Source organism: Puntigrus tetrazona, chromosome 22 (genome assembly GCF_018831695.1).
Source record: "Puntigrus tetrazona isolate hp1 chromosome 22, ASM1883169v1, whole genome shotgun sequence".
Classification (NCBI taxonomy): Eukaryota; Metazoa; Chordata; class Actinopteri; order Cypriniformes; family Cyprinidae; genus Puntigrus; species Puntigrus tetrazona.
In genome coordinates, this window is record NC_056720.1 from 5,590,126 (window position 1) to 5,604,733 (window position 14,608).

At 38.9% G+C, this 14,608-nt stretch overlaps 1 protein-coding gene across 1 annotated transcript; it reads left to right on the forward strand.

The window, feature by feature from the left end:
* Positions 1-218: 218 nt before the first annotated feature.
* ccdc71 (coiled-coil domain containing 71) lies at positions 219-13,150 on the forward strand. The gene is made up of 2 exons (XM_043222771.1): positions 219-344; positions 10,560-13,150. The coding sequence occupies exon 2, from the start codon at positions 10,601-10,603 to the stop codon at positions 11,636-11,638; it is 1,038 nt and encodes a 345-aa protein (XP_043078706.1). The 5' UTR covers positions 219-344; positions 10,560-10,600; the 3' UTR covers positions 11,639-13,150.
* The last annotated feature ends 1,458 nt before the right edge of the window (positions 13,151-14,608 follow it).

A 14,608-nucleotide genomic window follows, 5' to 3' on the forward strand; every position in this document is an offset into this window, starting at 1 on the left:
TATATATATATATATATATACGCACATCCGGTTATGTACGATAATACTATATTAATAAGAATAAAATGCATATCAGTTTGATAATGTAATGTTTTGTGGTGAGTGTTTTCCTTTTATGTTGCGCGCGTGTTTCTGAAACGCCTTCCAACGACGTCGTGAAAATCTTTCTCGATCCTCATAAACAATTTTCAAGCTAGCTAGCTATTTTCGCGGTAGCCCCGCCCCTCCTTCCAGTCAGCCACTCCGAAACGCTCGCCCTCCGAGGCTTTGAGAGCCATTTTTGTTTCATGGCAGGGAGCTCGGCGGCTCTCGTTTCAATGCTCTCAGAAGGGACTCGGTAAAAGGTAAGACGTTTGAAAAAAAAAAAACATATATATGTGTGTTTCTCGGAGGAGCAAGCGCGGGCTTATAGCGGTGCGACGTTTAACTTCGAGCGGCTTCGCCGTGAAGACTTCGCGTGTGGCTTATGCTCAACTACATTTTAGCCTGGCTTTTTCGCGTATTAGTTTTTCTCAAGTAGACACCCGAAGTGGGGCTGAAAAACGTCTGCTGTCTTTGAAGCGTTGTTATACGATCTATCGGAGAGGCGGCGTTCAACCGGTTAGTGTCAGGCGATTGTTTATCTCCCCTTTTCGCCAGCCGAACGTTCCTCTATTGTATTGTTGCATCGCCATTTGAAATGTTATTGAACGCTGAATTATTGACGTTTGCCGCTACGAGCCCCTGCTTTCGCGGTGTCACTTCGCCTCCTGCGTATCGTTCGATCTGCTTTAACGCTTCGGTTGCTAAGGAAGATTAATTTAGCGTGTAAAGACCGGATCTGTGTATTTTCGTACGCACCCGGTTACGTCAAAGCTCGCGAAGTATCGCAGTCCTAGCGCGATCTAGCTACTAGAAAGACATGCCCGTGCTGCGAATTTAAACACAGGCGCGGACTTAAAACCTTTCATTACAACAGCAACAAACACGGAACCAAATGCATGTGGGGTTTTTTTATTTTTGCTAACTTTTTCAATTAAATAAAATAGGATTTGCACGTAAGCTAAATTTTTTTTAAAGCGTGTTTGTATGAAATTAGCTTAAGTGTCAACGATTGTAACAATAATACATTTCCAAAATACATTATTTTGAATTATTTGAGCGTTTTGGGGGGTTTTTTTCATAAAAAGAGCGAATTTTTCGGTTAAAGGGACGCTCCACTATTTTTGAAAACAGGCTTATTTTGCGTCTCCCCTGGAGATAAACGGTCGAGTTGTTCCGTTTTCGGACACATCCGGGTCTGGCGGTGGCACTTTTAGCTGTAGCTTAGCATAGATCATTGAATCTGATTGGACCGTTGCATTTAAAAAAAAAATCCCGTTATTTTTCCTATTTAAGACTTGACTCTTCTCTCTCATTTTTGTATAATACTTAAGTAACTTCGCTGCAGTCATATTACGCCGATCCTGAAAATAATCCCCAGCATTTCAGCCCTGCGTAATATGACGCATAAGGCGCAATGATATTGCACAGCGCCTGAAAGTAGTCCCCAGCATTTTCAGGTGCTGTGAGTTAAACGGTCGTGTTGTTCCGTTTTCGGATCCATTCTGACACATCCGGGTCTGGCGGTGGCACTTTTAGCTGTAGCTTAGCATAGATCATTGAATCTGATTAGACCGTTAGCATTTTAAAAAAATCCTGTTATTTTTCCTATTTAAAACTTGACTCTTCTCTCTCATTTTTGTATAATACTTAAGTAACTGCAGTCATATTACGCCTATCCTAAAAGTAGTCCCCAGCTTTTCAGGTGCTGCATAATATCATTGTGCCTGCTGCACCCATGGTACGGCAGCAAAGTTCCTTGATCATTACGCCAGAATGAGAGTATAGTTCCTAGACATATCACCAAGTAGCTTGCGATTTACAACTTGCTCAGCGTGCTTCTTTTTAAAACATTGTTAGAATGAGAAAACTGACAGTAAACGATTGTTAGCGCTTTAGCACCTCTAGTGGTATTTTTTTTTCAGTTTTCAGTCATGTGACCGGTTCGACGACATGGAGGGCAACACATCCGTACCACTGCAGCACAAGCATGTCAATTTTTTTTATCTGCAGTTATTTCTATCACCTCTAAAAACAGTACAACTAAGGTGTGCGTATGTATGTGTGTGAACACAATTCAATGCAATTTGCAATGTATGTTAATCCCCTGCTGCAATATTACAATCATTAAACAGTGTTACAAAACGTTGTAGAATAACTTAAGTTATTTTTTATCAAATTCTGTATTTGCTGTATTAATGGTGCATAATCTATACATTCAGTTGATGGAAAAGCGACGTGTATTCGCAAAAGGCATCAACTAGCTTTCGTAGCTAGAAGTGCTTGCATACTTTTTACTTTCCCGCAGCATTAGTTCCAACACAAATCAGAAACGGCTGCCTCTTATGTTCAGCTCATCCTGAAGACTTTGATTAGCTTTTTCAGGTGTGTTTGATTAGGGTTGGGGCTAAACCCGACAGGACAGTGGCACTGACTTCACCACAAGCGAAATTCTGAATCGAAACAATGAATTCAATTGGAACTATTCACACCTAGGATGAACGTTGATGGCAGTGTAGGCTACACTATGATTTTATTTCATTTTTTTGCAAATGGACCAAAAAACCTCACTGAGCAGTATTTCTAGTTATTGGTGCATTCTCTTGCCCTGATGTTCTAGATGTTCTTCTAGTCTAGATGTCTGTTTACGTACCTTTTACATTTGGAAAATTCCATTTTAGAGCGATGCTTTGTTGAAACATTCAATACCCCTAAGATACGCATTAAGCTAGCTTGCGGTCTGATCTTCGACCAGTTTTCTGAATGTCGGTGCGAACGACTGGCGTAGTTCATCGTTTACTTACACCTAGTAGCCTGTTAACGTTCATTTCGGTTGGTTGGGGACGCACGAGTGTAAACGGAATCCGAAATGTTTCGCGATCTGGTCAAAACATGCCAGCAACGCGATTTACGTAACCTTCTGAAAATTAAAGTGGTTACGCTTTTGCAACACTGGCTGAACACAAGCGGTTCCGTTCACACCAGGTGCAAGCATTTGCATACTGACAATCCAACGTTTTGTTTGTTTTTGTTGTTGTATTTGAAGAAGAAAATGCAAAAGAAAACGGAGTAACCGGTGTGAGCTTATTCCAGTTTCATGAGCCACTTCTGATATGCAATCTGGCGTTTTAGTGGCAGCCATTTTGTCAGTTGTCATTGATTGGATTGCTGTTATCTTTGCAACATGGTGTTTTTTGGTGTCCACAGTAAAACGTTCAGCACGCAGACCGTATCTCCCAAACTGCATCAAATTCTTGATCTGTGTTGCTGTGTTTCTTCTCTCTCTTTTTTCAGACCAGCTTAAAAATGTAAAATATGAATTTGGATTTCCTTTTAGCCTGGAAAACACTCAATAGATCTTTCAGATGTAAGATGTTGCTCATCTCACGGTTGGTGTTGAGCGATGTGCTCCGTAGTGTCCTGTCGTCAGCCTTCGAGGTTGTTGATTCATGATATCACATGCTAATTTAATTATTGACAGATTTTCTTAGCTGGGACTGAACCAACTCCAAAGTAAAAGCAGCGTATTGTTAGTGGAATCTGTTACTTACCCATGTCTTTTTAGTCAAGTAGAATATGTACGTCATGCCGTATTATTTTTAATATGTCTGTGTTTGTATTTAGCATGATCGCATTTTCATAAAACATTGCAAGTTGCTAATTATAATGCGTATGTGTGAATTTATTCACACGATGGTATAATCGGCTCTTATACTTCCCTTGCATATACGTCTGGACTTTACGATGAGAGACAAATTCAGTTAGTGAGCACACACTGAACAAAACTGAACACCTCTTATTGGCCATTGAATTCATGAGCTCAACAGAATCATATGTGATTGGATAGAACCCAAAACCTTGTAAAAATTGGTAAAAAGAAATATAATGGAACAATTAATCCCTGATATTAAAAGAAAATAATACTAGTCTAATAATAATGTTATTATTGTTATCATCACAGGCAATATATCTAACTTTCATTAATATGATTGTTGTCATTTCTGGTCTTTCGGTGAATTGCATGAATTTAATTGGTTAAGTTGGTAACGCGAGCTGCAGAACAATTGGTTTAACAAAAGCTTTATTAAAGGAATAGTTCATTCAAAAAAGAAAATTATGCCATAATCTTCTCCCCCCTGAAGCCATCTTAGATGCATATCACTTTCTTGTTTTAGACGAACACAGAAACACAAAAAAATGTATCATGGCAGGTGGATAACAGACATAATTTTGAAGCTCCTTAAACTGGATAAATCCACAAGTACTGCGTCAGAAAACGTACCTATATGGGGATTATTGTATATGTATTCTGAAGCGCTTTTTTTTTTTTTTTTTTTTTTTTTTTTGGTAACACAAATATTTCTCATTTAAAACTCCAACCTAAATCACTGACTTCCAGGCAATGGCCGCATGCGTGACCGTGAGAGCGGCAAGGTCTGGCTTCTTGGCTGACCTCTGACACAACGTATGGCGTGAGCTGAAGCTTATTTTTGAATCCATTTTCAAATTATTTCAAATTTTATGTATTAATATAAATGCAATTACATCGGCCTTATTCCACCCTGCTTTTCAAAATGTCAGCATAGTACAAAAAAAAAACCCAAACAATATCAGGCGACCATTAGACATGTCTATCTTGGTTTAATAGATTGGTTGGTTGCAAAGCGAATGTTTGGACTTTAGCTAGCATAATTGCTCTTCGGTGCTAAAGCGTCCATTTTAAATGAACTCATCAGACAAACCAATCTGATTCTTGAATGAAACGCAGTGAAAAATTGATCTAATCTGTTCAGGGCTTTGTTGATTTGGTTTGATAAATATTTTGAGTTTCATGTCCCAAATGTTTCTTAGCCATTATATTTTGAATCATCAATTGTGGACTTTAATAAAATTTATTTGGGAAGCAATGCTGCTTGGGATATTACAACTTGTCTTCATAGATGGTATGTGGAGTGTTTTGTCTAACTGCACTGGCATATCTTTTTACTTGCTTATGTTTGAAACAAATTCAATCTCGCATAGCCAGACCTTCAGCCGTCAATCTGAAGGTCTGGAATACATGGTGGCATTCGCATCATCACAGTTGTACATTTTATACGGTAAAATGGATCTGGTTTCAAAGCCAAACACGGCGGCATCGATCTGAAAGTATTTAAGTTTCAAACCAGAAGATAAAGCTAAAATAGAAATATCTGCGAAAAGTTCTAACACCATGAACCTACGGACTCTCCACTGAATTTCGCTGAAATTCAGAAGAAATCCATGACCGCTCATCCGTCTCATCAGTTGCCTTCTCAGGCTTTGAGCGATCGACCACAGCGGCGTTGTATGGTGGAATATTTACAGTCTGTCGATTATGGACGCTTTGTTTATTTCAGATGAGTCAGAATGTTAAAGAACACTTGTCCCCCGAAAAATTCAGCTCGATTCAACCAATTAGATGATGACTTCAAAACTCGTAAAGTGTGCCATATGCATCAGACCTTTAGCTAACAACCGAATAATGACGTGTTCAAATATAAGCAAGTGTTAATGCAGCAAATATGTCAGCAGTGTAAAAGCTTTTAAAAGCGCCGTAGAAAGATCGGTCGGAACGCGAAATAAGATATTTTTTTTGGGATGCACAATATATCGGCCACCATATTGGTACAGGCTGATGCATGTTAATTTTTCTGTTATCTGTATCGGGCTCGTAAAAAGGCCAAGTCTCTCATAAAGGCTAAAATATAAATGAAAGCGCGCTTCATTTGAAGTACATTGAGACCTTAAGGGATTTCCCATGGCTGGTGTCAGCACTTGTCAATGCTTTGAATGGGGCTTGGTATCTTTCAGATATTCAATCTATACTGATACCTTGACTTCAATACCTGTTCCTGAATTATATATTTTCTTCAAGTTTCCATGATGGAGAGTGGTTTAACACAAAGCAGTTGTTGGTACACTGCTATCTATTTTGCCGCACACTCAGCATATAGATAACTTGTTGTTATCAGACTGAAGGATCCTGACACACATTTATGACGGTACCATGGTGCGTGTGTGCATTCCTCTTGCTTGTAAACAAGGTGCAGCACACCCGGACGCTATTATCTTGAAATCGAAGGCTACAACTTACATTTCAACCACATTGTATGGCAAAAACACACTAGAACTCAACTGTAAATGATTTTCAAGTGACCGAACACTTGAAGGTTTAGAGTTTTGAGTAAAAACGCAATGTTTGTAATCTTATGAATTGTCTTGCGCTAAACCGGTCACGTGTAGTGTGCATGGGCAATGCCAGTACGGGCTAAGATCATTTTTACTTTGAAACACTGTTTGATGAAATGAAAATAGGGCTGTCGCTGTGAATTTCCCTTGCCGTAGTTTTGAGTGGCTCAAAAGTGAGAAATACGGTATTTCCCCTTTTATGGGGTGGAAGGAACGCACGACATGGAGAGCTCAAACAAGTGAGTTGAGGTGAGTCGGTGGTCTCGGTGAGGGGCTTACGGGGGCTGAGCCAGTGCGGTACTCGTGGCTTGGCTGACCGGTCACACTCTGGTCTCTGGAATGTAAGGGAGAAAACATGTTGGGTCTAAGCTTCGTGGAGAAAAAGTCTCTCTCACCGTCGGGCCTCACGCGGCTTATCTTGCTACGGGCTGATGATTTCCAGCTGTGGCCAATCAGCCCGTGATGAACACTTGCAGGTGTTCCACGTCCGTTTCCAGGGCAACGCTGATGTGAACTCGGGACGACCGTCACACTATATATAATATAGTACAATATAATCTAAACAGTTTGTGATCCTCAAATCTGACTGGACAGCTTCTTCTCTTGGTATGTCACCTAGATGGGCTGTCAGACAATGCAGTTTCACTGCTGTACCACAAGATGGTGGCAGCGAAAACGCTGATTCATTCAGAGATTTAATTACACAAACTGTTTCAAATCATTTTAACTTTGAGCAGACTTAGTTGACCAGCAATGCGTTGATGCTAAGACAGATTTTGTGTTCCTTGGATATGACTTTCATAAATATACATGACTCGGCCTTGAAGGGCAGACGTGGGTAATCACACACGATCGGGTGATTTCTCTCTCTTTCGTTCGCTGTCTGTTTAAGCTGGTTAAGTGGAAATCTACTGAACCTTTGTGCAAATCAACATGGTACTCGTTTCTATTGCTAATATTCAATCAGAAACCTTGCGAGAAAAAAAAAATGCGAATAGAGTGGTTGCTGCAGTTGTTGCGTTCCTCTGCGGTTATGCTTATGAGATATGCTTGCGGTTATTGCAACGGCCCTAAATGAAAACACACGTAGCCTTATCTCTTATATTGAGGTTGGGATACTTACACACTACAGCATCACGTTTGAGCCATGTCTCTGGGCATAACTGACGTAAACTAGTGTTTGTTCTTGATGCATCACCAGAGGCAATTTCCAGCACTTGATTTATGTATATCAAACATGCTGCATGCTTACTGGTTCACAGATGTTGATGAGATTTACCATTTAGGTATCGAAATTTGGTACGGTACTACAAGACATTTTTTTTGTTACTTGATAGCAGCAAGGCAATTCGGTGGATGCTTAAAGAGGTATCAAACTCGATACCCAACCCTAGCATTGAATCAATGTCATTGATCTCCATCAGCTTCAGTGTTACCATGGTAATGCTCGTTGATTGAGGCTTGTGAAGCTCAGAGCTGTGGCAGCTGTGGTTGCCAGGACTTCACAATAAAAAAATATGGTTGCAGTGTTACTATACTTGGATTACTGTACATTTTACAGAACCTTTAATGTTATATGACTTTGTTCTGTTAAGATGAATCCAATCAAAGTTGTATTGAAAATTGTCCTTGCACTTCCAAGCTTTATAATGGCAGTATAATGGTGTTTTCCAACAGTCCAAAAGTAGTAAAATAAAAACGATTCCCCAAAACGTTCATGTTCGCTTTGTGTTTGTTTGTCCTCAAGCGGCTCCAGTTAAACGCATTTGCATTTTCGAAGTTGATACAGTCAATTGTTTTCAGAGCAGGACAAATCATCTGATGTATCGAAACAGATCTGTGCATTAGTCTGAATGAAGCCTGTTAAGGCTGTCACTATCTCAGATCACATCAGTAATAATCAAATGACAATAATTCTGAGGGGAAAAAAACTGAACTCATAAATATTGTCTGTAAACATTCAGATTTACACTTAACACTTATTTTAAGTAACCGTTTTAAAAAGTAGCCTGCTCATATAATAAAGTATGTTTTGCACACAATATTTACATTTTTATATAAAAATGTAGCCATGTGCAACTGCCATGTGAAAACTGAGAAAGTGAAGCTTTGTGATATTGATAATAACTGTAAATTACTTGAATTGAATTGTGAGACCAAGATTCACACCTTTTTGACGCACATTTCAACTATAAACAAAAAGCATAGAAACTCCAATCGATCGATTTTTATAGCAGAATAATTAAATGGGGAAAAAACGTAGATAAAGTGTTGTATTGGAATCAGGTCGTGACTCTCAGAATCGGAATTCCCACCCCTGTTAGGGACACCGATCAGGATTTTTACGGCTGAACAAAGATCTTTGTTCATCTTTGGTACAATTTTTTTTTATATATATTTTTGATGAAATTGTAGAGCTATCCGACCACCCAGAGATGAAAACCAATCTGAAATGTAGTACGTAAATTGGTAAAACAGTCAATGTGTCGCCTTGTTTATGCTTTGGTGGGAAAGCTTGCATATGCTTTGATATAAGGTTTAATACTGTCCAATATAAGACTGAAGAGGAAAAGTTGGGTAATTATTTATTTATTTTGATTACTTGCAAGTGAATTAAATCATAAATTGTGCAAATATATATTTGTGATATTTTGTGCATATAATAAATGTTTATTTAATAGCAGCCCACTATAAATATTATTATTTTGCCGTTACCCTGTATGGCTCCACCAAAGTTTTGCTCCGTCCTCCACGTGGTGTCAAGTCTATTCTTAGACGGGCAGTGTAACGAACCACTTTAGAAACCAGTTTATAAACGCCACTTGAACGTTTGAATCAGCTCCTGTGCCTGTGGAGCTAGTTGCGATCGGTTTGTGAGATCTACCAACTGTATGGTATGAGCTATAAAATTCAGATACCGAACTCCGGCCACTCAATCAAAGAATCCTATTATTTACTATTACCCACATCTCTCGTGCTTCCTTACTCTAGCTTCTTGAGTACGGTTGCATTGTGTCCTGTTGTAGTTTTCCTGGCCCACAGTGATTTGAAATTCAGAAACTACCTTGAAGAAGATCATGAATCCCCTGATGCTAAATGTGGAATTCACCTAACCATTCACTTTGTTCTTGATGCATCAACGCATCTCAGTATTTTATCACAGGCGTAGTTCCAAATCTTCTGGATTAGAATAATTCAACAAGCCTTGCAAATTCCTTTTTGGAAATATTACAATTATTATCAAAATAGTTCTGTTTGGTTACAGTTTAGAGAGAAATCGTAGGGAAGTAGAACAATTTGCCAAGATAAAATTGACCAGAATTCCTGTATGTTTTATTGTAAGAGTTTATTTAATTTAATGTTTTGTTTAATTCGATTGAAGCGAACTCTGGTTCGTTTTTCGCTTTGGTGTGGACCTTTTGGGAAGGTATGAATGCAGCAATACTCGGTGTGGAGCAAACAACTGTGTCGAGATCCAGCTGAGGTGGTGGTCTTGGTTCACTTCTAAACGAACCTTGGTACGGTTGAATGGATGAGATTAACATATGTGTAGTTTACAATTTCTGGTTCACCTGCAAAAAGAGCAGTGTAAAAGCAAACCGCACCAAACAAAAAAAAAAAATCAACATTGTATTTGGTCCGTACCAAAGCAAGTGGACTTTTCGGGTGTAAATGGACCTTAAGTCTGAAGCTAAAACTTTACATACAGTTGAATTTATTCTCAACCACAAAATATTCTTGGGACAGTTATTCATGCTACTCTGTTTGTGTGGAATAAAAGCCCTACTAGCTACTTTACTTGAGCATACTTTATTTAGTGGAGTATTATAGTTGAAGAGCACTTTTAAAGAACTGTCGGAGGAAAAAAAATCTGTTCAAACTGCATTACCAGGATGTTGTGATTAGTTGAGTCATGGTACTGTTTTGACCTAAAGCAAACAATAAAAACATTGTTTTGCCAAACTGCATCAGTCAAGACTGGTTGGGATAATTTAGAGCGACTAGTTTAAAACTAGGTCTACATCTAGGAAGACACAATCATAACTATCAGCAGACTTTTCAGACAAGCAAGTTATGGATAACCTTGTTGGACAACTACCTCAATCGCTGTTGTGTGCTTGAAATAAGTTTAACCTGTTTTTTGATCAAACAGTAATACATTTGCTGTTTCATTTGTTGCTAGTGCTTTTCATATTAGATCATATAAATTGCAATTCATGTGTGTTTTTTAAAATCATTACCTTTTATTATTCTTTTCATATTCACAGACACCTGAAGTCCTTATGCATACCAGCTGTGAAGGTGCACCATGAATTTTGAAGAGCAGGGCATGGGGAGGGTAGTCCATTCCTGGGCCAGATTTGCCCCAGCTGGGCAAACTGCCCTCGAAGAGGCCCTGAGGGTCTTTAACCCCATGTCCAAGGATCTGTCGGACACTGAAAGACAAATGGCGTCCTTTCTTAAAGAGCTGAGGAAAGAGGGAGCCAAGCCTGTGATTTTGAGAAGCAAGGATGTATATGGATACACGTCTTGCACCACAGAACCTATCTCTTCCAGGATTGGCAGCAAGGTTCAGAGAGTGCAGAAACCTTGCAAGAAGCGAGGTCGGAAAGGTTTAAGCAAGTCCAAGGATGTGAATTATGCGATGCTCAGTAGAGCGGCAAAAGACATTCTACAAAACCAACCCAAGATCCTGCTTAAAAATCTCTCAGTGGACAGTCTTAAGCAGAACGTTGCGTCTGCAATGCTAGATAAACATTCTGTTCAAGCGCAGCAGTGCCTCAAACTAACAAACATAAAGGGGTTGACCGGAGGCCACACCGCAAGATTGCAGATTCATTTTGGTTCGGATTCCAAAAGCACCCCCAGTTTTGCTCTGGGACGGCCACCAGATCTCTCCGGAATCCCCCACTCTCCAACGGAAAATGGCAGTCAGACGTCAAATGTAGTTGCCTTGGACAACAAACGTGTTTTGTCATGTCCGTTCAAAGTAGACGATGCCCTTATTGGAGACTCTGCCCCGGTCGTCTGTCAAAATGGTTTCGGTCTTAAAGATGGTAGCATTTATAAAAAGATCGAAACCGTATCAGGTAAACCTGATGTGATGACCAGCGGTCTGGACAATGGTTCGGTGAGGAGACTCCGCTTCCAAAGCTATAACTGGTCCCAGTCTACACTCACCAACGGCCAAGACGTTTCTAGACTGAATGGCAATGGTCTTGAATGGAAGGTTATAAAAGTAGACGATTCGGTCACAGACGAGGAGGTGAGAAGGAAGGCACAGAAAATCTTGCAAGTTAACTTGTCGCCTGTGATACAGATCCATCCTCTTGTTGACTCTGTATAGACTCGTTCTGGGGAATTTTTGTTGTTGTTGTTTAGTTTCCTCTTCAGTTTTCTTGTTTCGCGAAGTTGCATTTGTGGAAACAACATCTAGGTTATCTCCGGTTGGGAGTATTGCAGTTACCTCCAAATTTTGCATTATCATCAAGTAGTTACTGACATCATAATCCAAAGATGAGATGTTTTTTTGTTTTTTTTCTGCTCTCACAGTATTTTGTTTTCCCCACACATCTACCTTTCTTTTGTGTGTTGTTTTTTTTATCTAACTTCTGAAGGATTTGACTAATGAACAAACCCTTATTTATGACTATGCAGTTCCCAGAATGTTCCTTGTGTTGGAATACTGTGGGCATGGACTGCTGTCTCACTGGATCATGGGAACAGACTGAATTTGTAGAGTCCTTGGATCCTGCTGATGTCAATGTCACCCAGGGACTTTTTTGACATCAACAGTTTTCTTTTTTTTTTGTAATATGTTAGTCTGCCGGCATAGACTGCATATGATATTTTTGTTTAGACTCTAACATGTTCAAATTGTGGGCACTTTTGCATTTTAATTTAATTTCAGGGCAAAATAAATGGCCTTATACTTTGAGAAGAGTGAAATGTAACTGAATCTTTGTACTTTTTCCTCCTTGGTGTACTTGTTTCTTTCTGCACTACATTTCTCATAAATTCCTCAAATGTTTCCTTTAATGTGCCAACCCTGGTTTGTCGTTTCTTTACAGTTTTGTTGGTGCCATGACCACAAAGAATTGCAAAAAAAAAAAAGCGCTTCATTTTCTGAGTTCTCAGCATCCCGTCGAGCAGTGGACTTGCTTGTCCATTGATTGAACGTACCTCAAACACTTGAATACGAAAATGTTGTCCTCATTAATCCTGCAGTTCATTCCATACATCCATAAGTTGGTTGGTTCATGTTTATGTTTGATGATTTGTGGCCATCTCGATTGCCTTTTATGCATTTAACCAAATTCTGTAAATTACAAACTGATTTTTAATAGGATGGTTTTGATCCAGCGTTAATTGGCGGTAGCAAAATGGAAAAGGAAAAATCCATTCAGGTTGTCTGTTAAATCTTGCTAAAGGCCATTGTTCTGCCTCGCCAGGATTCATTTGAGGATGATTAATGCGCATAGAGCAATCATTTTAAGGCACAACAGGGATGAATGCTTGCTTTTTGTGCAAAATAGGGAAGAGATATAGAATTAAGAGGCCTTTGCCATCTACTTTAGTTTGAATGCGAACCAATGGAGCAGTTTATTGGCGCCACAAGGCAAACGTTTAAAATGTTTTATAAATTTAATTTTCGAGTTGACCAACATATGGGTTTCATTTAAAAAAAAAACAACAAAAAAAAAAGTTTCGTTCACATGCAAAATACAACAATTTGGTTTCCTGTTAATCAGTTTTTATTTTCATCCAGTTGAATCTGTGACACTCAGAAGCTGTAAATGTCAGTGTTGTATCTTTAGTTACTGTTACCGAGTTGTGAATTAAAAATATGTTTGAGAAATGTTTGGTGTGGATTGCTTGAGTTTCAGTGTTTTTATTTTTGGGGTTTTTTCAAAGAACAGGCGACACCATTGGTTGGAAAAAAATAAAATAAAATCATGTCTCAAGACATCTCCGTTAGCTGTTTCGTGAGGTCTGGATGTTGTTGCATATTGTATGGCCAATACCATTAAATCTCATTTTAGAAATGAAGTTATTATAGTTCCTGCTATAAAATCAGACTGGATAAGAAACGTTAAAAGCACTTTTGAAATGTGCGCACCAACAAACGGCACAAATTCAATATTATATTAATATTTCAGGTTGCTTGGCAACCGTAAATGACTTACTGTTTGGCTAATGAACTTGGCAGATGTCATTTAGCAGATGAATTGCTTATCGTGATTATTGTTATTAGTATATTTAAATGTTTATTGAACATTGGTGTGTGTGTTGCCACAGTTAAGAGGGATTTTAGGCACTGTTTGATGTGCAGAACAGCATTTTTAAGCGTTAAAACCTTCTGCCGTATTGCTTTTCAGCAATCTCCCCCGGAACGTATGCATTTTAGAAACATTTAAAAAGATGTCACCTTTGGTTTTATAGATCATCTCAACTTCAGACTTTCCTTTTATTACGTTTTTGTTTTCATTAAAAAGCTGGGCAAGAAGTAACGGCTGTTCTTGAATCCAGTTTGGCTTTCTTTTACTTTTACGTGTCCAACCGTAAGTATTTCACTCCGTTACTCAAAAGGCTGTTTACATGCGTATCCACTAATTGTTTACGAGAAGCATACATGTAAGAGGTTAGCTGAACATATACTTGTTAAATTGGTGACATATTTGTGAAAATTAAGTTTTTTTTTTTTAAATTTGGCAACATAATATCGCACTCTACAGTATTTCTATGAATAAGTCTCTGACAGAGAGCCTTCTCTTATCGGCCAATCACTGTTCATAGTTAAGCCTGCTGACATCATCCACAGCAATGAGGTCAGCCCCGCCCTTACTCTTAGCTTAAGACTTCTCTCTATTCCTTAGTAAAATATTGTCTCGGCAGTGAACATTTGTACAACTTATTCACAAAGCTGCTGTTTTTCTTATTGGAAAGAGAAAATGTTTTGTAAATGTAGGCCCAGCATTTCAGCAAATCTCACAAATTCCAGTCAGAAAGCAGTACGAAAAGCAGTAAAAGATTTCTTCTGTGTTCGTGAAACGGGAGGGACATTGTAGTGTTGTGTATCATTTCAAACGTTTGTCATGGAGGACTGCGGTTTCTTTGACGTTGCCGTAGGGCTTTCGGTGGCCTCTATTTCCCTGCCTTTTCTGGTCTGGGCATGTCAATTTGGAGAAATGCCAATCTGGCCAGATTAAAATAAAGCTGCAAGAATTAATAATTGACGTTCACTGTGGTGCCTTATTTCACGCTATGTCCATATTTAAAAAGAGAATTGAAATGATAAGAGGAACACCGATAGTTC